Below are 26,519 nucleotides of genomic sequence, written 5' to 3' on the forward strand. Positions count from 1 at the left end.
CAAGACTGACCTTAAACACTGGATTCTCTTGCCTCTGTCTCCCAAGTGCTAAAATCTCAAGCTTGCACCATCATGTCAGTATCTCCATATTTATTTTAACTTCATACTTCTCAAGGAATTACTGATACAAAACATCTGCTCAAAAAGAGATGAGATTATTCTGAGCCAAATTTGAGTGACCTTGACCCAGAAACACTTAGTGAGTTTACCCTGAATGACATGTTACTGTGGAACTGTGGAAGATATTACTTGAATTTTTAGATACACACACACACACACACACACACACACACACACACACACACACACAACAAATCATACATAAGAACACTTTCAAAATAAGTTGCTGGAACACAGAGTAGCAGATTACAACAAAATTGGATCAATCACTTCAGTTTCAGAAGTCCTGTGATTTTTAGCTTTAGGGTTGGTAGAAGCTAGTGGTCTGTTAAGTTTAACAATGTATTCCAAAAAACCTGACTTAACAGTCAAAGATGTTAAATTGGCATCAAACTCATGATAATCTCTCTGCTCCCACTTCCCAAGTGATAAGATTACAGCTACGAGCCACCAGACAGCCAAAATTGGATTTACAGTTACTGTTTCCAAATGTCTCTTAAATTTGGGCACATGTTGGGCTGGAGAGATGGCTCAGTAGTTAAGATCACTGACTGCTTTTCCAGACGACCTGGGTTCAATTCTCAGCATCCACATGGCAGCTCACAACTGTCTGTAACTCCAATTCCAGGGGACCCAACACCCATGGCAAAACACCAATGCACATAAAATACTTTTAAAAAACTGTGCACACATAAGCGTATTGTTCTCGAGCAAAGGTGAACAAACACTGGCTATTTGGCACCACAAAAGGCACTACAAAGATCTATTACTGAAAAAGTAGGATAGATTTAGAGGAAGTTTAGATAGCCCTGTAAGGAGTTGGGCAGTACTGAAGATCTTACACAAATCTCCACCTTCTTCCATTTGGTTTCTCCTGTAGTAGGGTGTAGCAAGCACAGCTGCACGAGATTACAGGCCCCTTTCTAGGTATTCTTGTAAGATTAGTTTGATTCCCCAGAACATCTGATCCCAGAGGGGATTGCTTTATATTTGGCTCTTGTCTGTTTTGTTTATTGTTATCTCAATAGGGTGACTGGTGTCATTCACACTGTCTTTTGAGGATCCCCCCACCCAGAGTTCCTTTTGCCTGTTTTCGAATAGAAAAGATGATTGGAGGTTTTCCATATGTCATGTTCAAGATAATTGCTCCTGAGAAAGAAGGAAGTCTGGTGTGCTTCCAAAAGCCATGACCCAATAAATGAATTGGGTGCTGTACACCGCTGGAAAAGTATAATATCCCAAACTTTTTCCTAATTGAAACTGTATGGGGTTTGTCTTGAAAGCAAGTTAGAAACTCTTACTGCTTGCTGGGCCTGGTGGCGTACACCTTAATCCCAGCACTCAGAAGGGGGAGGCAGAAGCAGGCAGATCTCAGTGAATTAGAGGTCAACCTGGTCCAGAGAGCAAGTTCCAGGCCATCCAGAGCTACATAGTGAGATCCTGTCTCCAAAAAGAAGATGAGGAGCAGGAGCAGGATGGTGAGGAAGAGAAAACAAAGGAAAGAAATTTCATTATCTTTATCCTGGGGAGGGATTTTTTTTTAATGTGATAAGATTTTTAAATGCATACCTTCAATATCTGTAAGGATCTTTGCTTTCTTTGGTTAACAGTTATCTCTATTTTTTCTAAGGTAGTAGTAAGGAAAAAAGGAAAACTCTGGATTCTCTTGGGGAAGCCCTGGGCTAGGCTGTGTCTGTTGGAATTTTCTTTGGGCCACCAACCAGCTCCTAAATAAAGACATGGAGACTTATTAATTATAAATGCTCTGCCTTAGCTCAGGCTTATCCCATTAGCTCTTTTAATTCAACCTGTTTCTATTCATCTATGTTTTGCCTTGGAGCTTTTTACCTTTCTTTCATTTTGTACGTCCTATGTTCCTGCTTCCTCTGTGTCTGGCTGGGCCCTGGCATCTCCCTGATGTCTCCTTTTCTTCCTTCCTCAAGCCTAAATTCCTCCTCCTACTTACCCTTCCTGCTTGAAAGTTGTGGTGATATTTTATTTGTGATGAAATGTGATATTTTATTTGTATGTTAATAAATAAAGTTGCCTGGAGATCAGAGGTCAAATAATCATTAAGCAGAAGTCCGGCAGTGGTAGCATACACTCTTAATCTGATCACATGGCAGGCAGAGTCTCTGTGTGGTCAAGGACACAGCCAAGCGTGGTGGCATGAGCCTTTAATCCCAGTACCAACCATAGAGACCTGGAGGTCTGTATAGACAGGCAGTGATGAAGAAGTCATGTGGCTGGGCTTAGAGTCAATGAGAAAGCAGAACAGAAAGCCAATAAAAACACAGGTCAGACAGGAAGAAGCTCTCTCAGGGGAAACTACTGCTGGTGGTAAGCTAAAGCTAATCATAGCTGTTGCTCTGATCTCTATTACCCCTGTATTTGGCTCTGTGTTTCTTATTTACTGACTGTTTAGAAATTCGTCTACAGGAGTCTTGCCTATACCTCCTACCTCGCTATTGCTGTTTAGCTTTTTATTAGCCCAATCAGGTGCCTTAGGTAGGCAAGGTAAAACAGCAACACCTCTTTACATAGTTAAACAAATATTCTGCGACATAAACAAATGCAACACATCTTTTGGTAGTTAAATATTTGGCAACAGCCTTGACTTCCACTCAAGGTTTCTCTGAGGTCTTTGTCCTTTTTGGGCAGCACACACAAGCATTTTTATTATTGTATTTGTTTCATAATCTTTTTTGAAATGACTTTTTACACTAGGTACATGCAACTTTGTCTTTCTCAAGATAGACAATGTGGTAGTTTGAATGTAATTGGCCCCCATAATCTCCTCATAGGGAGTGGCACTATTAGGAAGTATGACTTTGTTCGAGTGGGTGTGGTCTTGTTGGAGGAATTTCGTCACATAGGGCAGGCTTTGAGGTTTTCTATGCTCACGATACCACCCAGTGTCTTAGTCAACTTCCTGTTGCCTGCAAGATGTGGGACTTCAGCTACTTCTCCAGCACCACATCTGCCTGCACATTGCCATGCTCCCCAACATGATGATAATGGATTGAACCTCTGAAACTGTAAGTGAGCCACCCTAATTAAATGTTTCACTTTATAAGAGTTGCTGTGGTCATGGTGTCTTTTCACAGCAATGAAAAACCCTAACAGATGAATTCAAGGGAAAGGCAAGGAGGAAAAATGAAAAAGTCAGCTGGGGTTAGTTCATCTCCTTACCTGAGAGCTTAGCTAATTTTTTTTGCCGTGAATTCATAGTTTTGAGAGTAACATATTTTTCCTTTTTCTAACAATTTTTTGAAGACAGTTTCACCAGAATATAGCCCAGTTTTCAGGGTGCTTGCCTAGCATACATAGGGCCTTGGGTTTGATTACTAGCACTGCATAAGATGGCATGGTAGCACACACCTTTAAGCCCAGCATCTGGGAGATGGAGGCACTAGAACAGCTCAAGGTCATCCTTGACTGTGGATTTAGTTTGAGGCCATCCTGGACTGGAAGAAAGGAGAAAGGAAGGAAAGAAAAGAAAAAAAAGGAGGAAGAGGAAGAAATGGGATGGGGGGAAATCACACACTAAAGAGGGTACAAAGGCAGAGAAAAATGAGAGCAGATACACCACATCAGAAATCAGATACAACATATAAATTTTCTATTCTTCAACAGCAGGGGTCTTCCTCAATAGTTTTTCACATCATTTTTTTTTTCCAGACAGGGTCTCTTGGAACTTTACAGATTCAGATATGCTTTACAGATTTGATTTAAAGAATATGCTTGGCCGGTCGTTGGTGGCGCATGCCTTTAATCCCAGCACTTGGAGGCAGAGGCAGGCGGATCTCTGTGAGTTCAAGGCCAGCCTGGGCTACAGACTGAGTTCCAGGAAAGGCACAAAGCTACACAGAGAAACCCTGTCTCAAAAAAAAAAAAAAAATGCTTTACAGATTCAGTTAAAATGCCTTGTCAGGGTATCCATGTTATCTGCCTGTCTCTGCTTCCTCAGTACTGAGATTATAGGGTGCACGTTGCCATATTCTGATTTTGTGTCAATGCTGGGGGTCAAAACTCAGATCCTTGGGGCCAAAGAGATGGTTCAGCAGTTAAAAGCACTGGCTGCTCTTCCAGAGATCCTGAGTTCAATTCCCAGCAATCACATGGTGGTTCAAAACCATCTAGAGTAGGATCCAATGCCCTCTTCTGGCATAAGGTTGTACATGCAGATAGAGCATTCATATTCATAAAATAAATAAATAAATAAATAAATAAATAAATAAATAAATAAATAAATAAATAAATCTTAAAACAAAACCGAACTCGGGATCCTTATGTATTATATGAAGCAAGCACTTGACAGACTGGGCCATCTCTGTCCAAATTTATACTTCAATCAAACCACAAACCCACTTTCACAAAACTTAGTAGAAAATCCAAGTCTCTCTGAATTCCTACTTTGTGTTTTAAAGCCACATCTTATTTTAATAACCCCTGCTTCCTTAACTCAGTACTTTTGTTTCTTGAGACAAAGGTCTGAGTATGCAGACCAGCTGGGCTCCAACTCGCTATGGAGGTCAGAGTGTTCTTGAACTCATAATCTTCTTGCCTCAGCTTCAGTGTTATTACAAGCTTGTGCTACTTCCTCTAGTCTCTTTGCTCCATTTTGTATGTCCAGTTATTTAACTGACTTAATCTGTGAGGTTTGATAAACCATTACAGTCTTAAAAAGCACTGACATTTTTGTCAGAATATTCATCAAAACCCAATGTCTTTAAAACCCTCCTCAAATGTTTACTCCCAGTTTACAACTTCTGTTAAGTAACTGGGCAAGTTTCAGTAAGACTTACAGACCATCTAACTGCTTACCATTAGTGCTAAACTACCTCACTGTGGTGGTCTGAATAAGAGAGACCCTCATGGGCTCATATTTTTGAGTCCTTAGTCACCAGGGAGTGGAACTCTTTGCTACAACTAGAAGGATTAGGAGGTGTGGCTTTGTTGGAGGGAGTGTGTCACTAGGGGTGGGCTTTGAGGTTTCAAAAGCTCGAGCCAGGTCCAGACTCTGCCTGCTGCCTACAGATAAGGATGTAGTTCTTAGCTACTGCTCCAGTGCCATGAGTGTCACCACATTCCCGCCATGTTGTGGACTGGACTAATTGAAACACCAATTAAATGCTTTCTTTTATAAGAATTGCCTTGGTCATGGTGTTGTTATAACAACAGAACAGTGACTAAGACATTCATCTAACTGAGGTCCAACTATCTTGTTTCATGGATTATCTCTTCAGATATAGCTTTCTTTTCTTTTTAAATACAGTGATAAACAATGATAAATAATACGAAGTTGGTGATTCTTCTAAAGTAGTGTTGTATAAAGAATATGCTTTGTCGGGGGGGGGGGGGGGGTGATGGTACTTTTTTTTTTTTTTCTTTCTTTTTGTTTTTTTTTTTTAAGACAGGATTTCTCTGTGTAGCTTTGGTACCTTTGCTGGAACTCACTCTGTAACTCAGGCTGGCCTGGAACTCACAGAGATCTGCCTGCCTCTGCCTCCCTAGTGCTAGAATTAAAGGTGCACGCCACCACTGCCTGCACTTTTTAATCCCTGCACTCTGGACATAGAAACAAGCAGATCTCTGAGATTAAATCTTCATATCAAGCTCTAGGCCAGCTGTGGGCTATCAAAAAAAAGGCAGGAAAATTATTTCCCATGCATTTGTTTCAGTGCCCATTAACTCCTAGGAAACACTGTACACAGCTGACTTGAACTAACAGGTTAACACTGAAATTTATATCACTGATTTTTTTTTTGTATTTCCTTTTTAACCAAGCTGTACATAGCAAAATGCCTAACATTACAGCTAAATCTCAATATATCAAATAATCTAAATATGAAAAGATAAATTAAGACGAGCAGAGTGAGTCTGCAGTTAGCCAAGTGGGGAGGTCAGGTTAAGAAAGTAAAATGTCGGGGGCTGGAGAAATGGCTTAGAGGTTAAGAGCACCGACTGCTCTTCCAGAGGTCCTGAGTTCAATTCCCAGCAACCACATGGTGGCTCACAACCATCTGTAATAAGGTCTGGTGCCTTCTTCTGGTCATACATGTTGTATACATAATAAATAAATAAATATCTAAAAAAAAAACAACAACAACAAAAAAAAGAAAGTAAAATGTCAACTATATTATATATGAACTCACAATAATATAGGCTTCATCACTGTGAGCCTACTTCTGTATGTGAAACTTTTTTTTGAGAGTCTCACCGTTACCTTGTCTGGTCTGAAACTCTCTATTTAGACCAGATCACCAGATCTGCCTGCCTCTGCCATCTGAGTGCTGGGATTACAGATGTATAAATACACATTTCTTTCCCCTTTCCATAGCACATGGCTTAACATGAACCATAGGACAATTCCTAAGGATGGCAGCCTGGGATGGGGCGAGGCCCTCAGGAGTAGGAAGGGAAAGGAATCTAGAGCTCGAGAGCTCCTTTGGCCTAAGGCTGTAGGACAAACTCTTATAAAACCCAGCCTGCTATGTAGCCAATAAGGACCTTGAACTTTTGATCCCAATTTCCCATCCTAAGTGCTAAGATTATAGGCATGTGCCACCTCATCTGGTTTGTTTTTGGAAATAAAAGGCAGAGGACTTGAAGGCAGATTTAAAATAAAAGAGTAGAAAGTTACGAGGCTCCACATCTGATCGGTAGAGAGTGGAAAAAGTAATAGGAGACATTAGATTGCTAGGTGAGGAATCTCCTTTTCTGCTAGGAAAGGAAGATGAGAGAAATAATACAGGTTACGCCGGGGGGGGGGGTGGGGTGGGGTGGGGGGGGGTGGGGGGGGGTGGGGGGGGTGGGGGTGGGTGGTGGAGGTGGTGGTGGTGGTGGGAGTGTGGAGTGGCGGGAGGCAGCTCAAGAAGGCAGTAGTGACTACACCAGCAGCCAGGAGAACATTCCCTAATAGCACTGGAAGCCAAAGAATGCAGGTGGCTGGATGCACTCAGAACTGGCAGAGGGCTTCCGAAGATCTCAGACAGAAGTTAGAGGAGGGGCAGTGGGAGAGCAGAGCAGATGAACTAAGACCTTGCTAGACCCAGGACTGGACTGGAATCCCAGCTACTCCAGAGGCTGAAGGAAGATAAGGCCAATAATAGCTTAGACAACAAAGCCAGACCTCATCTCAAGAAAATAAAAATCTTGCTGAGCCAAGTCATTTATGGCAATATAACTGACATTTATTCTTGCAGATCTGGTAAATAAAATTAATGTTTTTCTGAAGCTGCATAAAACAGAAAATATTAAAAAGTAAGTCTCAACCAGGCAGTGGTGGCACACTCCTTTAGGCCCAGCACTCAGAAGGCAGAGGCAGGGGGATCATTGTGAGTTCAAAGCAAGCCTGGTTTACAAAGTGTGTTCTAGGACAGTCAGGACTACACAGAGAAACTCACCCCCCCCCTCTCACAGACACACACACACACAAAAAAAAAAAAAAAAAAAAGAAAAAAAAAAGAAAAAAAAAAAAGAAAAGAAAAGAAAAAAAAGAAAACTCCGACATGGCAAAATCCAACTCTCCAAGAGGACAGCTGAAGACTTTCTTAGGCAGGAAAAGCATTACTGTAGAACAAATCTAAGCAAATAGAATCTTTTTTTTTTTTTTTTTTGAGACAGGGTTTCTGTATAGCTCTGGCTGTCCTGGAACTCACTCTGTAGACCAGGCTAGCCTCCCAGGAGATCTGCCTGTCTCTGCCTCCTGAGTGCTGGGATTAAAGGCCCGCACAAATAAAATCATCTTATTAAAGGAACAAAGATACTCATTACATTCTGGCTCTCTTCTGAATTAACAACTATGACCACAGACCAAGTAAAGAATGGAATCATGATTACTGTATAGATAACATCACTCTAATTCACTAATAAGCATTTCTGTTACTGACAAAGGTAAGACAAGAATGACAGAAGAATCATGAATTAGTACCAGGCCAAAATTAATTTGATTATGCAAGAAAATAAATCGACTTACACATTTTGTCAGGCATGGTGGGACACAACTTTTATCCTAGCATTCAGGAGGCAGAGGCTAGGCAGGTGGATCCTTTGATCCTTGAGGCCAGCTAGAATTGTATAGTGAAGCCTGTCTCAAGAACAAAAAAATTTTTTTTTCTTTTGAGACAAAGTCTCAAGTAGCCCAGACTGGCCTCAAACTCATATAGCTGAGCATAACCCTGAACTTCTGATCTTCCTGACTATACCTCTGGATTGCTGGGGTTACAAGTATGTTCCACAAAACACTTTTTCTGTATATTTTCTTCATTCACAGAGAAACATTATACACAGATATAATCAGTTTGGAGCAGAAAAATGTTACAAGACACACATACTAACAAAAAAAACAAAAAACAAAAACAAAAACCAAAAACAAAGAAAAAATAAATTGGGACCAGGATGTGAACTTCATTAAGTGGAGCCTTCTTGCTAAAAAAAGCAGAATTTGTGGGGTGTTAAGGATGGAAACAAGAGAGTGAGTGAGAAGAGTGCTTACTGCTTTCATTCGGTCTTTTCAGATTTTGGTATAGACCTTCAAAGAGACAAAACTGACATACTCAGTATCATTTAGGGAAAGACAGCGGTTCTTTGGTCTTTAGCTCAAGACACTTGTCTAGGAAGTCCCTGTTTTGAACTGAAGCATCAGTGAATTGGGAACCATCCATATCATACAGTTACAAAGCAGGAGTTTCTTGGAAGATGTCTTTTTTATTTGTAAATCCAGAACATGTGTGGTAGTAGGGAGTTGGTCACATTCAGCGTCTGACATTTCTAAGACCCGTTTTTGTGGCTCCTGGTACTTTCAACTTTGTTTTTAAAAAATTAAAAAAATCTATCTCATTTGTATGAGTGCTTTGCCTACATGTGCGTCAGTGTATTACGTGCATGCCTGCTGCCTGCAAAGGTCAGAAGAGGCCATCAGATCATCGGAACTGGAGTTATAGATGGTGGTGAACTTCTATATGGGCACTGGGAATTGAACCTGGGTTCTCTGCAAGCCTCTTAACCACTGAGCCATCACTCTAGCCCTCAAGTTTGTATTTTTATGCAAAGGGATTCTGACAATGAAACACTTTCACCCACATCATCCTCATTTACTCTGTTTTTGGAGACTAGTACTTGAAAAGATAAACAGGAAGCCACTCCGCATTTTCAACTGAAAGAAGCCATTGAATCTAACCAAAATCAGCAAATATTATTCATTTTCTTCTGTGAACATCTTACTTAAATGCTTCACTAAAGCCACTAGTGCAGGGTTCCCACCACAGGCCTCAATTTGTTTATAGGCTTTAGCTTCAAGCTCTCTCAGAGTGTATCGAGTATATTCAAAAGAACCTACATCCTCCAGGTACTGCACACAGTATTTTTTAATATCTATATTTTCTGTTCTTTGGCGCAGGATATTCTGTACCTGGGTGCTTTCTGGCCTTGACCAGATGGCATGAATAGTGGGGAATGAGAACTTCCCTTCTGTCAGGTCTTCACAGAAACTTTTGTTTTCACTGTATTCTTTGGAGTGTAAATTGGCATAATCATCTCTAATCTGGAAGAAGAGTCCAAGTGTATCAAGCAGTGGCTTTAAATCTTCTTTGTAATCAGAGAACAACTGCATGAGACCCACTGCTAGTCCAAACAATCCACCTGTCTTCTGCAACACCATGGCTTTGTATTCTTCCTCAGTGGGACAGGTGTAGGTGTCCCTCCAGTAAATATCTAGGCCTTGTCCCTGATGGAGTTCCAAAAGTTGGCGTGTGAAAAGCTTTACAGCATCTGGGTGATCAAGTGTTAAGACTTTCTCCAGGCCAAGGAAATAGACATAATTGGCAGAATTGATGACAGATGGGATTCCATAGATGCTATGCGCCACTGGAAAACCACGTCGGAGCTTTGAATTGTCTTCAATATCATCAATGAGTAGGCTGGCGTTATGCAACATTTCAGTTACTTCAATGATAATCTAGAGGAAAACAACCAAAATAGAAAATTTCACTAACATATACACATACAACACACACATGTAAAGGGATACAACCACATACATACAGATATATACAAAGACTAGTGCACAAATGTGTACATGCACACACTGAGAATTTTTTAAAAGATTTATTTCTATTATTTTTAATTTGTGTATGTGTCAGTATGTATGTGCATGTGAGTGCAGGTGCCCTTGGAGGCCAGAGACATCAGATTCCCTTGGATCTAGAGTTATAGGCAGTTGTGAGGTGCCTGATGTGGGTGCTGGAACTTGAACTTAGGTCCTCTGCAAGAGCAGTACATGCTCTTAATGAACCTCAGAGCCATCTCTCCAGCCCAGTTTTTAAAATTTTAATTAATTAATTAATTTATTTATTTTTTAAAGACATATTCTCCTTATGTAGCCAGCTTCTAAGGGCTGGGATTCCATGTGTGTACTACCATGGTACATGCTTGCCAAAACAGGTTATACTTAAAGATATTATTAAAAGTGCCCCTCCCCCATTGCTGTTGCTGTGTTTTACCACAAATCTGTCAGCCAGACAGGATTTCTTTTCTTTTCTTTTCTTTTTAGGTTAATCTGCTCTGTTAATCCCCAGTTAAAGCCATTGTCATCTCCCTGACAGTAGACACATCCCTTCTAAAAGCCACCTTTTCTGTGCAGGGTTGGGCCTTCAGGAAGCCAAACCAAAAGCAGAAACAGGATTTCAGAAACCAAAGCTGTGTGGTAATAACTGCAAATAAATTAACCGGGCACAGATCACCACGCAGTCATGCTCAGATGGTGTCTACTGCCTTTCTTGAGGGAAGGGGCAAGAGGCTGGTGGGAGGGTACCTGGGAGGAAACAATGATTTTGTTTTGTTTTGCTTCTTTATCATAAGAAACTGGTCTATAAACGTGTGCCCCGCACAAGCAGTTCATTTAGATATTTTCATGAATCTTTTCAATTTTCACAGACAACCTATCCAGATCATTCCTCAAGTCATCCAGCAAGCATTTGGCTGACGCCAGGTTGTTTTCATTTGTTTCAGTCTTGATGGAGTAGGCAACCAAGCTGTCCACGGCAGTCCTGAGCATTTTCAAGTCTTACTCCACTTGGTCCACTGAGAATTTCAGGTTGTCTAGAGAGGAGAGTCTATCCAGGAAATCCTGGGGAGGCCTGGGCTTGGTCTTGGCCGAACATCGAGTGCACCTGTCCTTGCAGTGACCCACACTTTGCTGCAGCTCCTTCACTTTGCTCTGGCCAGCGTCAGCTGGACCTCCCCCAGGCTCCTCACTGTGCTGGCCAGATCAGAGGAGGACCCCAGGCTTTCCAGGTGCTCCTGCAGCATAGCCAGGCACTGCTCATACTCCTGGCTCTTAGACAAGAGCGACTTCAGGCTCTCAGTGTAGTGAGTAAAGGCCACCTGCATAGAGTAGACCTTCAATCTGCCGCTGGAGTTCATCTAAGGTTTTGGAGTCTTTGAAGACAATGGCCTCCTCTGCTCCATGGGCCTCAGCCTTCAGCTGCTGCAGCTCTTCTTCCAGTCTCCTGATGTCCTCTGGGAGGAGTACTTCTCAGACCACAAAAGCTTCTCCATGAGGGCCTCCAATGCCAGGGGCCTGCTTGAACACACGTTGTTCCTGCTTGAGGCTCACTAGCTCCTGGACCTCTATGTAGACATCAGATTCCATGGTCTGAAGGGAACTCTGCAGGGCCTCAATGTCCCTCTCCCTGGACTTCACAGAGGCCTGGACCTCCTTCAGGGCTTTCTCCAGAATTTTCAGGTCCTGACTGCGATCGCCCTTGGATTTTTCCAGGGAAGGCCACCTTCATCTTGATGTCATTTATCTCCTTCTGGCTCCTCTTCTGGACATCGGTGAAGATGGAGGTTTGTCATTGATGGACTTGGTGAGCTCCATTAGGTGCTCCTTTACCACGTTCTCCAAGGATGTGAAATCCTGCTCTTGGGCATCCTTGACCACATGGATCATGTCAGACAGATCTTTAAGAATCTCATTCTGCAGCTTCTGTAGAACTTCGCTGATACGGTTCATCTAGCTCTCCCCCTGCTTCACAGCTTTCTCTGCGGGGTCCTGTTTATGTTGAGAACTTCTCAAGATGGACTTGAAAGTCCCAAATATGGCTTGCAGAGATTGTACCTTCTGCTCGACACCCTGCAGGCTCTGGCCCAGCTCGTCCCTTGGCCACACCGGACCTGCTAGACCTCCTCCAGGACGTGATGAAGAAAGCCCTGAAGGAGGTCCAGGCCTCTCTAAAGTCCAGCCACGTGCTCTGGCCTGAGCGCTTTAGGGCCTGAGCCAGGGGTTTGTAAACCCACAAGCAGTCTAGCCAATAGTAGTAGCTCTGGCCCCTTTAAGCTCTGGCCATGTGAGTTAAAGATCTGGCTGCAAGTAGCTCCAGATGCATGTAGCCGGACCACTTGTAGCTACGGTCGAGTGCATGTGTCGAGTGCATGTAGCCCATCTAGCTCAGTTGGTAGAGCATGATACTCTTAATCTCAGGGTCGTGGCCAACCCACGATGGGTGCCAACTGTAGATGAATCTCTAAACAGTCTTATTAAGTAAGAAACACAGAGCCAAATACAGAGGTATACGCCATAGAGGTCAGAGCAATAGCTGCCAACTAACCTTAGCTTACCACCTTGCTATAGCTTCCCAAGAGAGCTTCTTCCTGTCTAACCTGCACCTTTATTGCCTTCCTGTTCTGTCTTCTCATTGGCTCTAAGCCCAGCCACATCACTTCCTCATCACTGCCTGTCTATACAGACCTCCAAGTTTCTATGGTTGGTAATGGGATTAAAGGTGTGTGTCACCATGCTTGGCTGTGGCCTTGAACACACAGAGACTCTGCCTGCCATGTGATTGGATTAAGGGCATGTGCCACCACCGTTTGACTTCTGTTTATGGCTCGCTATGACCTCTGATCACCAGGCAAACTATTTATTAACATACAAATAAAATATCACATTTCAGCACAAATAAAATATCACCACATATTACCAAATTACTAAAGTCTCAGTTGTCTTAAGCTTTTACAACTAATAAATATTTAGCAACCTCGATATATAATATTGTATAAACATTAAGAGGATAAGGATTTTGGAGTACTTTTACATGACACCTACTAATTCCTTGGTGATTAAATGCAGAATAAGATTTAGAACTGCCTAAGGGCTGGGGATGTGGCTTAGTGGCGAAGCACTTGTCCAGCATGCTCAAGGTCCAGAACTGGACACACAGTAGGACAAAACAGAGACAAAATGGACTGCCTAGATACCTGTAGTTTGTCTTCTGGAACTTTCAGCCAGTGATTAAATGCCTGTGAAAGTTTGGTTCTCACCTGTTTACCTGCAATTAATAACACAGAATATGACAAATAAAACATTATTTTACTTAAAAAAATAATTTTAAGAAACACTTATTTAATTGAGTTTCTATGATCATGTGCATTTCACGGTTCACTTGTGGAGGTGGAAGTCAGAGCTTAGGCATGGTGACAAGCACCATTACTGCCTGAGTTATCTCACTGGCCTCCAAAATGTGATTACAAGAAAAATTGAAAAACTTGCTTCCAAATGGATCAGACTTAAGACAGTCACAGCAACCCATTTCCTTCCCCGCCGAATACCCCTCAGATTTCTCAATGTGAAGGAATACTGGGGGTGGATTACCCTCTTCATTTTATCATTCAAACTACACTTGGGTGAGTGGAGAGATGGCTCAGCATTAAAGAGCTTTTGCTGCTCTTGTAGAGGACCCAAGTTTGGTTCCCAACACCCATGTCAGGTGGCTCACAACCATACGTAACTCCAGCTCCAGGTGATTCAACACCCTCTTCAGTCCTCTGTGGGTACCCACACTCACCCACACATACTTCCCACCCCAGCACATATATACACACAATTAAAGATCAAAAGGCACAGCTTTTTAAAATAAGGGCCAACAAGAAAGTCTAAAGCACTTCAGTGAGTTTTAATCATATTGGAGGTGGAATGGTCATTTTTAGAAAACACACTTTATCTTTGTTTTTCAGAAAAAGAAATTAATCTGTTCGGGGACAATTAGGTAACACTATCTGTTACACAAAAATTCAAAGCATTTTGCCAATGCATTTCCTCATAAAACTATCCATCATTCCTTTAAATTAAGGTTTTAGAGACTAGGGCAACTTCAGTTTACGTATCCTAAGCTTAAACAAGTCCTAGCCTTTGGTGTTGACTAGGGCCACTAGCTTTCTAATAGCATTTTCTTTTTCACGTGGAAGGCTCGAGAAAGATCTTTCGGTAGTAGCTGCCAGTAGAAGTTAAATTAGCCTAAACACAAAGCAATGGTAGATAAAATTTACAACCAGTTCATTTAGTACAAATATCATATCCCGTCTAATACTGCAAATTCAGAATAGGGCTCAAGAAAACAGTTACATAAAAGTTACGTTTCGGAGGCTAGAGAGATGGCTCTGTGGTTAAGAGCACTTGCTGCTCCTCCAGAAGTTCCAGGTTTGATTCCCAGCATACACATGGTGGCTCAGAACCATAACTGTAACTTCACTCCTAGGGGAACTGACCTCCCCTTCTGGCCTCCTCAGGTACTAGGCATACATGTGGTGTCCAGACACAAACAGCCAAAACCTCCATACACATAAAATAAAAACTTAAAAAGGGAAAGAAAAGTTAAGTTACAGTCTGGGTATAGTGGTGCACAGCTTTAATCCTAGCACTTGGGAGACAGACCTCTGTGAGTTCAAGGTCAGCAAGACACTGACTCAAAAAAAAAGTTTTAGAGGTAAACGTGGCTAGGGCAAAGCCTAATGACCTGAATTCCATCCCCAGGATTCTCTGAGCTCCCTATACATTCACACTCAATACATTAATGAGGGGGAAAAAAAGGAGTTGGGTTGGACAGATGGCTCAGAGATTAAGAATGAGTTAAGGGTTAAGGTCCTGTAGAGGTCCTGGGTTTGTCCTAGCATCTACTTCACAGGTAGCTCACAACTGGCTAAGATTCTAGCTCCAGAGGATATAACATCCTCTTCTGACCACAGGCATTTACACACGTGCACATACCCTCCCACAGACACATAATTAAAAGAAAGAAGGAATAACTTTTTAGGATTGGCCACAGTACACCTGTAATACCAGCACTTGGAAAGCAGAGGCAGGAGGTTCACCACAAATTCCAGGCCAACCTGGGCTACTTAATGAATTCTAGGCCAACTTAGGAATGTATCAACGATATCCTGTCTCAATAAAACAGAAACATTTTCATTATATAGTTCTTTGAATAATTCTTCTTATAATGGTATTGCTTCAAACAGAAGATCTCAAGAACCATTTAAGTTTAACCCTTCCTGTTGCTAACATTTACATAAACACTACTCTTTGAAAACTATGCTATACGGACAATAACTGAACTGTTACCTGGTAATTGAAGTAAGTACCTATAGGGCTCTAGAAGAATTCTTTCAGCTTTCTCTTGAGTCTTCTCCATGTTTTATAAATTTCAAAGATGACCTGTTAAAAAGGAGAAATATAAAAATGATCTCATGAATCAAAATATTTTTAAGTGTTAAGTGCAAAGGAATTTTTATCAAGGCATTTTTTTGGACAGACAGACCTTAAATTTTATTTATATAGTAAAATGTTACATGTATAAAACCTTGAAAAATTATGTAAAGCAAAAGGAGCCAGCCACAAAAGAACATGCTGTATGATCCTATTTATAGGAAATGTTCTGAATCAGACAATCTATACAGATGGGAAAGCAGGTTAGTGGTTTCTGGCTCAGAAAAAATAAGGACTGTTACTAATGAAGAATGAAGGTGTGTGCACACGCTCACATGTGTGGTGTGTTTTTGTATAGGATCAAAATGTTATTAGAATGTGGTGATGGCTGTACACTGTAATTACACTAAAATCTACTAAATTGTAATTAAAAAAAAGTTTTTGAAAGGTCTTATGGTGTAGCTCAGAATGGCTTCAAATTTGTGACTGCCCTGCCTCATGGTTTTCAGTGCTGAAATACAGACATGCATCATCATATCTAGCTTGTCCTGAGATGGGGTCTTACTATGGTGCCCAAGCTGGCCTTGAAACTGTGGGTTCAAGCTACCAAATCCATCTTAATTAATCACTGTGAATGGGTGGTATATAAATTATACCTCAAGTTTCTAAAAAGAAAAATTCTTCATTCCACTGATTACATTGATGAAAATGTTTAGTCGATTTTTAAGTAGTTTTCTTAGATGACTTATTGCTGACATCAAGTAAATGTCAAAACAAATTCACAAAAACAGACATTTCTATAATGATTACAAATATTCTATCAATATTAAGATAGGTGTGCTTTGTAATTTGTGAAGAACATTTTTCTCAAATCAATAAACCTCAGAAATTGTTTTTAAGATGCAGACTAATTTGAATACAATTATTACTTAAGAATTCCCTGTAGTGTCTTATTATTTTGAATTTTGCCTTTACTTCAATATTTCCTAGAATATAAACTGTGGCATGTATGTACATATGAATTTTTTGAGACAAGATGTATGTAGTCCCAGCTAGTCTTGAACTCTTGATTCTTTTTTTTTTGGTTTTTCGAAACAGGGTTTCTCTGTGTAGCTTTGCGCCTTTCCTGGAACTCACTTGGTAGCCCAGGCTGGCCTTGAACTCACAGAGATCTGCCTGTCTCTGCCTCCCGAGTGCTAGGATTAAAGGTGTGCGCCACCACCCCCCGGCGAACTCTTGATTCTTTTGCCTCTACTCCCAAATACTGGGATTACAGAGCATGCTACCTTGCCCAGCTTCAATCATAGTCTTTGCAAGGGCTTCCTTTACTGGTGAGTCTTCTGTTTCTCTGCAAATATCTATGTCTACTTTTCTCCTCAGAGATCCGCTTTTCTAGTGACCATGATACCTCTGGCAAGCTTTAGGTGTTATGAGTTGTGTCTTCTTTGGGGAGCACCATTTAGTTTTCAGAATCACAAGCTCTCCTCTAATAATCTTTTATGGATTCACTGTGTATATGTAAATATAAAACCAAATAGAACATGGTTACATGATGGCAGTTCATGGTTATTGCTGGTCAAAGAGCCAGCTACATATCACAGGTTTTGGAATCAGAAGGCACCTGTGATGGTTAGTGTTGTCAACTTCACAGGCTCTAGAAGAGGGAGTCAGTTCTCTTCCATCATGTGAATCCCATGGACAGAACAACTCAGGTTGTCAGGCTTCATGGCAAACCCTTAACCCAGAGCCATCTGCTGACACTATACATAAAATTAAAAGAAAGAATGAGTTAAGAGCTAAAAGCTATACTGACTTCCACACAAGTACGATGGCATGTGGATGCTCATACACGTACATAATAAGTACCTGTGAGAAACAAAAATTTTTGTGTGTACATGTATTCATGTGTGTGAGTGCATGTTTGTATAGAGGCTATATAACAACCCTTGGTCTTCTTCAATCATTTTCCACCTTATATTTGAGACAGGATCCATCACTGAACCCAGGCCTTGCCAATTTAGGTAGACTGGCTGGCCAATGAGTTCCTGGGATATGCTTGTTCTGGCTCGGGCAAGTGCTGGAGTTAAAGATGTAGGGATGTGGAACTTGGCTCCTCATGCTTCATAGATGTTTTACTGACTGAGCCATCTCCCCTGCAACCTCAATTTGTAACTCTTCATTGAAGACAGATAATAAATGAAATCAAGAATGAAGGTGTTGTATTTATTATTCAGGGTGCTCTTTAGAATCAAACGCATACAAATGTGAATACACATGCTGAGTGCTTTTTTATTGTTTGCTTTTGGATGCAGGATTTCCCAATGTAGTTCAGGCTGCCCTAGAATGAACAATCCTCCTTTCTTAGCCTTCAAGTGCTAGGATTACATGTGTATCACCACGCCCAGTGAAAAGCATGCTTTAAAAAGTATTCAGAGCCAGGCAGTGGTGGCGCATGCCTTTAATCCCAGCACTTGGCAGGCAGAGGTAGGCGGATCTCTGTGAGATCGAGGCCAGCCTGGTCTATAAAGCAAGTTCTGGAACAGCCAGAGCTGTCACACAGAGAAACCCTGTGGGGGGGGGGGAAGGTATTCATTTATTTAAAGTATTCATTTATTTAATTTCGTGTGTGTGTGTGTGTGTGTGTGTGTGTGTGTGTGTGTGTTTATCTTAGTTACTGTTTTATTGCTGTAAAGAGACACTATCACCAGTCCAATGTGGTGGTGCACATTTTAGTCACAGAACTTGAGAGGTAGAGGCAGGGGGATCTCTGTGAGTTCAAAGCTAGTATGGTCTACATACATAGTTCCAAGACAGCCAAGGCTCTGTAGTGACCCTGTTTCAAAAACAAAAACAACCCAACAACAAAAAACACGACATTATGACTAAGGCAACTTATAAAAGACAACATTTAATTGGAGGCTTGCTTACAGTTTCGGAGGGTGAGTCTATGAACATCATGATGGAGATCTGGCAGCAAGCAGGCAGGCATGCATGGCACTGGAGCAGTATTTGAGAGCGTACATCTTATCCATAAGCCTGAGGCAGAAAGCTAACTAGGAATGGCATGAGCCTTTGAAACGTCAAAGGCTATCTCTAGTGACATACCTCCTCCAAAAAGTCCACACCTCCTAATCCTTCCCCAAACAGTTCCACCAACTTTGGGGGGGCCATTCTCATTTAAACCACTATAGTGGTGTTTGTGGAACTTTGAGATTGACATTGGGTAATTTCTTTAACCTTCCCACCTTATTGTTTGAAATAGTCTTTTATTAAAGCTAGAGTTTGCTGGTTTGGCTAGACTGGCTGGCTAGCAATCCCCAGGTCCTCATGATTTCACAGCAAGGACTTTACCTACTGAGCCATTTCTCCAGCTTCAAGAGCCCATTTTTTGGTAGTTAATTCTTAGTATGTCAAACATCCACACACACACAAAAAAAATCAGCAACACACCAAAGCAGTTCAGCAATATGAATTCAGAGAGAAACATCCTAAATAGAAAACTTCTAGCCAAATGTGGTAGAACCTGTTTGTAATCCCAGCAGTTGCAAAGTAGGGAGAAGGATCAGGAGTTCAGGGCCAGTTTGTGCTACATGACATGTCTCAATCCTTTACTTCCTAAGGAAAAAAATCTCCATTAGCCTTGACTAGCAGTTACTATTAAGAACATCACGCTGGGCGGTGGTGGCGTACACCTTTAATCCCAGCACTGGGGAAGCAGAGGCAGGTGGATCTCTTTTTCAGGCCAGCCTGGTCTATAGAGTGAGTATCAGGACAGGTTCCAAAGCTACACAGAGAAACCCTGTCTCGAAAAACCAAAACCAAAACCAAAACCAAACCAAATAAACAAACAAAAAAGAACATTACAAGGAAAAGAATCATCATAAAAATAGTTTAAAATATTTCAAATAGCAACTTAGACTGGCCTGGAACTCCCTACGTAGTCCAGGCTGGCCTTGAACTCTTGAGCTTTTTGGAGAGGTGGGATTACAGTTGTTAATGCTGGACATGTTACTTTGGTCTTGAGAGGTTAAAGATAAAGGTGATGCAAAGAAGGAAGACAAATAATGTTAGCAACAGATCATTTAAACATATGATAAAAAATATCTGTTCTTTTTCCGTTGGGTGAAGTCCAAAGCCTTGCACTTGATCTACCATTAACCTAAACCCTCAAGTCCTCAAAGCATCTTTTATACACTCCCCTCTTTTAAACCAGCTGGCAGCCATCTTTTTTCAATTAGGTGCCAGCAAAAAGCATGCTATCTTGTTTGCATTCTGGAAAACACATTTGACCTAACTTTAAATAATGAAGTCACCTTCAAGAATTTGCCTCTGGGTCAATAGCAGGTACCTTTTGAACAGGAATTAAGAGTGACACATCCTTTAAACACTGAAGTGTCATGTTGTCATTTCCTCCCCTCCCCCCAAAGGGTTTCTCTGTGTAACAGAGTCCTGGCTTTCCTGTAATCTGCTTTGTAGATAGGCTGGCCTCAAACTCAGAGATGTGCCTGCCTCTGCCTCCCAAAAAACCTGGTGTTTTTAAAAAAATCTTTAATATTTCTCCACTAGTGATGAATTTTAAAAAAGTTATTTTTTTGCTCATTCACAGTTTAACAGTACTCATATAAGTCAATTAATGTTCCCTTCCCAGAAAATATTTACATATAGTATTCTCTATGGTGGAGAAACATGAGAACTTCAATGTCTGTAAGTACTGACAGTCAATCTGTTTTGCACTTTAAGAGTCTAAGGCAGTTAAAAGAGTTCTATATACTCTTGACTGTTTTTTTTTTAAACTAAGGACTGTCAATTGTCTTGGTTAGAAGTTTCAGCTTTTCATGTACTAGACGTAAGTGCTGAGTGGCACGAACTCAGTTAATCTTATGTGGAATCACTACAGAATGCCTCAGTGCAAATCTGATACCAGTTTCCCACTTTAAAAAACTGAAAAGCTGTTGGAAATTTGTTTGAAAAAGAGATTAGTGAATATTTATGCAAGTAGATCGTTTTCCCTGTTGAAATACTATTGCAGCTGCCCCTCTGATCTTCCGCCATCATTTTTTTTTTTTTTTTCCTTGAGAGAGGATCTGTGTGGCCCAGGCTAGCCAGGAACTCATTACGTAGTTCAGGCTGGCCTTGGAATGTGTCAGCACCACAATGCTAAACTCTACTTCTGGGTGAGTTGTCACTTTAGCAATTCAAGTTGGGAATCCAAGATATTCTACTACTCACTGGACCATTAGAGCAGATAAAACCTCTTTTTTAATTTTGATTTCTGGTGACAGGCTCATCCTGTGTAATCTAGGCTGGCCTACAATACACAGCAGTAAGCCTCCGGCTTCAGTCTCCAGGGTGCTGGATCAAAATTCCTTAACCTGCCTTCCTCATCTCTCTGGGCCTCAGATACTGGGAAAGCTTTGTCCTGAAACGCATTTCCAACATGTTCTCCTTTCCTTAAGGCTTTTCCCTTAGGAACTCCTGCTGGCTTCTTGAGCCGAGCTCGATCCTCATTCCCTCAGAAAAACCTCTCTATACTTCCCTAAGCCAAAGCTCTAATTCACATCCTCCTATCACGTTTCACTTTGTCTGACCAGACGCGTTCAGGAAGTCGCACAAGGTCCATCCTGTCTTTCCACATGAGGACTGAATGAACCTCAGAGGATAAAATCGTGCCTCAGCACGCATACAAATATCGAAAATTCCATGCACAGTATTTCTCTCTGTTTTTTATAGGCAGGCTCTGGTCTGAAACTAGCTAAACATATGGGCCCCCGAGAAACGCAGGTGTGAGGCGCACAGCAAGACCTTTTTACTCCAAGCCTTGGAAATGATGGCTCTGAGGAAAAAGGGCTCCACACCGGCAGTGCTGTAATAAGCTCGCAGGCTGGCTTTTCCCCTGCGCTGCATCGGTGCCCTTCCGCTCCTCAGAGCCCCTCTGCCTCCCCCGCGTCCCAGCACCCGGCCGCCAGTCACCCCAAGCCGGGTCAGCATCCGGGTCCTCTCCCTCCTTTCTTCTTCTTCCTCCTCGGTACCGCCCCCTCCCCCGCTCCCCATCCGGGTTCCCCCCCCCCTGCCGCCGCGCCGCTGCTCACGGTTCCACGATGATCTCAGACTTCAAGCCGCCGGTCGGAGACTAGCAGTACCCACATCAATTTCTCACTTTATAGTTCAGACCTCGGCTCTTCCCGAGGCCTCCTTGGAGCCCTCCCCCTACTTCACCACAGAAATCTCCGCCCTCCTCCGCGGCCAGCGACGCCGCATTACTGGGTGCAAGAAAATACGCCATCCCTGGCACACTGCGCAGGCGTCGTATGCCACCTCCCCTCTGCGTTATGGCCGCGCCCCCTTCCCCCCCTCCCCGCTCCCGTCGAACGCAGGCAAGAGGCATTGCGGTCTTGGTAGTTCTTACGTCCGAGAGTTTGCCGATTGGCCCGGAGGAGTGGACTACAAATCCCAGGAAGCACCGAGGCATAACTTTCTGTTTCCATAGAACTGGTGGGAAAATGGCGTCGTTGTTTGCATCGTTCAAGCCAATAAAAACTGGGAAGAGGCGGGCTCCAAAGAATCCTAGCCAATCCTAGATCGCCTGAGAGGCATCCGGGAAAGAGGTAGGGGAGGGGAAAAGAACCGAGGGGAGGGGAGAAGGGGAAGGGGGGGCCGGGGTGGGGGGAAGCGATGTTTGCCCGTCAGTCGAGTCCGGAGTGAGGAGCACGGGCGCCGGAGCGGAGGGAGAGTCTCGAGCTACAGCTTGCGGCCGCGACGCCGGCCACCGCCTGGACGTCTGCCCGGAGGGAGCCGCAGAAGATCGGCCGCCGCGGTCCTCGGGAGGGCTTCGAGACCGGGGGCCCGGACCTCCGTCTGGGAGGGATTTTTCGTCGCCCCCCTCCCCCCGCGAGGGAGCCGGAGCGGCCGCCAAACAAAGGTACCAGTCGCCGCCACGGGAGGAGGAGGAGCTGGAGCCCCGGCCGCCGGCGGACCCGCAGCTTCTTCGCCATCTCTCCCCCGGCCGGGCCTGCTGGTGTTGGGGGGGGAGGCGGAGCAGGGGACTCTTGGCCGCAGGGCTCAGACCTCGTCTACGCCGGAGGTAGGGGCATTATTTTTCGTGGGGGGGAAGCTCCGGGCCGGGCCGCGCAGCGGGGCAGATGGCTACGGGGCTGAGTCGGCGCTCGCAGCGGGGCCTCGGCCTCCCGGGACCCCCGCCCCCCGCGGCGCGTAGCCGGAGCCGCCCTTCCCGGGCCGCACCGGGAGCCCTGCGGCCTCGGCCCGCGGGACTGAGAGCTGGATGTCCTCGGTGCCCGGCCCCGGCTCCCACTTGTGGGCCTCGGGCTCGAGCGGGACGCGGACGGGCTGTGTGGGACCGAGCCGTCGCAGCCTAAGGGCCCGCCGGTTCACTCCGGGCTCAGTCCCGGAGCTCCGGGCATCGCGGTTCCGTGGGCTCGGACGGCTGCAGCGGCACTCCAGGCCGCGCCGGACTCTGGGCTTGTTGTGAGTTTTCTTCTGACAGAAATGGCGTCATCGTGGAGGACGGGGAAAAGTCCGTGGAGTCGCGACAATGGAGCGGCAAGCGGCGGGCGGTGGGGGCGGTAGGGGCTCTGGGATGGCGCGTGCCTGCTGGGGTTCCTGGCCTCACTCGGTGCCGCCCCCGCCCCGACGGCGTAGGGGGTGCCGGTGGTACTGACCGGGTGTCTTTGTTTCCCCCTCCAGGTGCAGGTGAAGCTGGTGTCGCCGTGGGGATCGCGGCCCCAGAGTCACCATGAAGGTAAGGCGTCACTCAACCAGCTTGAGTGGCTTTCGAATTGAGGAAGTGCAGGGGCCGTGGCTGTGGCAGGCCTGCGAGTTTTGCAGAGGCAGGTGTGTGGAGTGGCTCGGTGCGGAGCTTTCCCTGGAGACAGAGGGTCAACTGGTGCGATCATCCACGGGCTGTGTCGTGGAGTTGTGGAGTCAGTTAGGAGACATCTCACCAAAGCTGTGCGTGCGGCTCCCGAATAGAACACACAGCGCCTTTTGCATGGAACCTTAGGAACAACTGCACGAATTAAAGCGTCTTAAATCATAAAACAGAAAGCGGTTCTGACTCTTGAAACAGTACTATATACTGTTAACACCGATGCAAGAAAATTGTATTTAATCGTGTGGACAGAACGGTGAATTTTAAGCAGAAAGCAAAAATAATTTTGAAGACGTTTAAAGCAGTTTGGTGCTCTTTACCTTTCGAGATCCGATTTGGCCTGTTGTACCTTGTATTTCCGGGGATTTAGGGTTGTGTGGTTCATTTTTCTTTATGTTGATGTTCTGGGTCCTGGAGTTGTCACGTGCTCTGCTGTGTCGCGTTGTGTGGAAAACTGATGGCCAGGTTCCTCTGAAGTAAACATGTTGACCGCAGAATAGCTTCTAAGAAATGTGTCAAAGAAGTAGTTTGTGTATTGGTGGAATAAAAAAATCGTAGCAATAAAAATACAGGTGGTTTTTGTCATTTTAGAGAGTTTGTAAAGTTGTTTTTTTTTTTTGTGTTTTGTTTTTTGTTTTTGTTTTTCCCCACACTGGTATGAAAAGCTTTGGGTATCTGATATATCTAGATTTAACTGGTGGAATTTTGATACTAGAATTTTTTTTCTTTAAATATATTACAAATCCAGATGTGCTTGAAAATGGTAGTAGTGTGTGTTTACTGGATTGAAATGTAATCGATGGCATGTCAGGATGTAAATGGCATCTGCTTTTGACAGTTCTTTTAGGATGTTTTTTTCTTTTTTTAATTAATTTCACTTGTCTCCAGAATGAGGATTGCCTATGTAGACCTGCATCCAGGTACAGTTTCAAAAGCTTCTGTTTGTAGAAGAATGCAAACACTCTTGCCACCTAAATATTTGCCTATTGTACAGAGCAGTTTAGTCCATTTTTAAAGGTTTTTTTCTTTTTCTTTTTTTTCCTTTTCTTTTTTTTTCTTTTTTAGTTTAGGGCTCTGTAGACAGCTTGGTTTTTATTTACTGAGTTCCTGTCTCACTCTCATGTGAATGAAAACATAACCAGTGATATGTTGGAGATGAAACCCTTTGTTAGTCACGGATGTACAATCTGTGAAAACAGTGAAAAGTGGGTTTATTAGGAAAAGCATGCCTTGCAGTTGGTTGAAAACTTGAGAAAAAAATTTTAAGTTGACTGATATATGTATAATATTTGGAAGATGAATAAATTTTCGGAATGCTGTAATCTGTCACAGTTCCCATTGTAATGCCTGACATATCTTAGAATGTAAATGTTTGTCTAAAAGGGTTATACTAAGTTGAAGATGTAGATTTTTTTTATTTATTCCTTTCTTTTCCTGTTTAAAAAACTTGTCTGTTTAAGAAAAAGAAAAGCCAGGTATGAGGGTGCATGCATGTTAATCCCAGCAGTGGAAGGAGGATCAGTAGTTCAAGGCCAGCCTGGATAATACAGTGAGCTAGAGCTAGCCTAGTCTACCTATTGAGTTGGAAGCCAGCCAAGGCCACATGAAACACTATCTCCAACAAGCAATCAAAATAACAATGAAGAGAAAGTTTGCTGGAAACTTTAGCCTTAAAAGTTTCATGGTATTAGACAAATGCAAGTTTTCTTGTGTGTTACCTTTAAAATAAAGGTACTTGTTATTAGTTATGTTAAAAAAAGTTGTTAAAAGAAATTTCCAACTTTATAAATAACTTTCTCTTTTTAGTTTAGGAAATTTTGGGGAATCTATTACCCATTGCTAGTATTAAAATCTTATTTTTTGCAATTTAATTTCTTACATGTAAAAGATAAATTCCTCCTGAGTACCTGAGGTACAGTGAATAGGGGCCTGCTGCCCTTCCTCCTGGGAGTTGGGTACCCCGCCCTATGTTCTACAGCCACCTTGTAACTCCAGTTCTGAGGGAGGGGGTCTAACGCTCACTTTGGGTCTCCACAGACACCACCCACACACATGCAACATTCATTTACATAGTTACACGCACATACACATAAATAAAAATAAGAAAGATAAATCTTTAAAAAAAAAAGATGGCATATATCTTTAATTGCAGCGTGTAGGAGGTAGAGGCAGGCAGATCTTTGTGAGTTTGAGGCCAGCCTCGGCTGCATAGTGCGACTATCAAAGAATCAAAATAAAATGAAGAGAAGGTATTCAGTGTTGAGTATATCGGGCCCAATTTTGTGTGTGAATAAAAGGTTTCATGTAGCTTGTGTGCGTGTATGTGTGTGAATAACATTTGAGCCATGGAGTGATTTTATGCTGTTTGTTGAACCTTGCCAAACAAAGCTTATTTGAAGCAAGCTTTTAAGTTTGAATTATTTGTCCTATTGTGACACTAGGAATTTTATTGTGGCAGTGTATTGAGATAATGATATTCTTTGGTCTTTGGCTAAAAGTCATTAAATGTAGGAAAGTATATATTCTGTTTTAAATGTTAGCTGGCTTTTAGAAGCAGTTTTCTTATGGTATAACCTTCAAAAATTAATTTATACAAAGCCTGGTCATGACTAGTGTGCTCTGTCTGGAGATTGTTTTTGCAGTCTGTTTGTGAGACTTGTGACTTGTCACATAAAAGCAGCTGGCTTTAGGATTGATGCTGCTGTTGCTGTGGACACTGCTGTTTGGTAGAAGTTGCTGGTGTCCTTTTTTTTTTTTTTTTCTCTTTCCTTTTTGACGAATATATAAACATTTGTTTGTATGTATGTACATTTGATTTGCATGATGTCAGGACAACTTAATTTGACTTTTCTCTTTTCATCAAATGGGTCCTTAGGATTGGACTCATACTGTAGGGTCATAGGGCTAACCATCTCAATAGCCCTTCATACTTTGAGTTGGTAGACCTTTCAGCATCAGTGTGAGATATTAGAAGATAGGCTATGGAAATTACAGTTAATTATGTCAGATTGATTCCTGCTTTTTTTG

The 26,519-nt window shown here is 42.8% G+C and overlaps 2 protein-coding genes and 1 pseudogene across 12 annotated transcripts in view; 1 reads left to right on the forward strand and 2 right to left on the reverse strand.

The window, feature by feature from the left end:
- Positions 1 to 8,600: 8,600 nt before the first annotated feature.
- On the reverse strand, positions 8,601 to 22,170 carry Ggps1 (geranylgeranyl diphosphate synthase 1). 5 transcript variants are annotated; one of them, XM_042278234.2, is made up of 5 exons: positions 21,697 to 21,936; positions 17,229 to 17,367; positions 15,524 to 15,616; positions 13,384 to 13,454; positions 8,601 to 10,081 (listed from the first exon to the last, which is right to left on the reverse strand). In XM_042278234.2, exons 3-5 carry the CDS (start codon positions 15,591 to 15,593, stop codon positions 9,320 to 9,322), a joined length of 903 nt encoding a protein of 300 aa, XP_042134168.1. In that variant the 5' UTR covers positions 15,594 to 15,616; positions 17,229 to 17,367; positions 21,697 to 21,936; the 3' UTR covers positions 8,601 to 9,319. The 5 variants fall into 5 exon arrangements, with proteins under 5 accessions (XP_042134168.1, XP_076429057.1, XP_006980212.1 ...); XM_076572942.1 differs by lacking the exons at positions 17,229 to 17,367; positions 21,697 to 21,936 and adding an exon at positions 22,014 to 22,170; XM_006980150.4 differs by lacking the exon at positions 17,229 to 17,367 and having other exon boundaries at positions 21,697 to 21,961.
- LOC102926721 (cytoskeleton-associated protein 4 pseudogene) lies at positions 10,884 to 12,391 on the reverse strand (annotated as a pseudogene).
- Positions 22,171 to 22,387: 217 nt separating the features above from the next.
- The window catches only part of Arid4b (AT-rich interaction domain 4B), a 125,307-nt gene continuing 121,175 nt past the window's right edge, over positions 22,388 to 26,519 (forward strand). For 4 of the 7 annotated variants that reach the window (XR_013051496.1, XM_042278229.2, XM_076572938.1 and 1 more), the window contains exons 1-2: positions 22,388 to 22,526; positions 23,309 to 23,363. Coding sequence is in view for 6 of the 7 variants with exons in the window: in XM_042278229.2 (XP_042134163.1) it covers positions 23,358 to 23,363 (6 nt within the window). In the remaining variant the exon portion in view is untranslated. The other 3 variants (XM_042278230.2, XM_076572939.1, XM_076572940.1) reach the window with 1 other exon arrangement.

This window comes from Peromyscus maniculatus, chromosome 5 (genome assembly GCF_049852395.1).
Source record: "Peromyscus maniculatus bairdii isolate BWxNUB_F1_BW_parent chromosome 5, HU_Pman_BW_mat_3.1, whole genome shotgun sequence".
Classification (NCBI taxonomy): Eukaryota; Metazoa; Chordata; class Mammalia; order Rodentia; family Cricetidae; genus Peromyscus; species Peromyscus maniculatus.

Coding starts and splice junctions, on each gene's coding strand:
- Ggps1 (XM_076572942.1), bottom strand. CDS start 15,593: ATGGAGAAGACTCAAGAGAAAGCTGAAAGAATTCTTCTAGAGCCCTAT. Junction 13,455..15,523: donor GTACTTACTTCAATTACCAG/GTAACAGTTCAG, acceptor TATTAATTGCAG/GTAAACAGGTGAGAACCAAA. Junction 10,082..13,383: donor TTCCAGAAGACAAACTACAG/GTATCTAGGCAG, acceptor GTTTTCCTCTAG/ATTATCATTGAAGTAACTGA.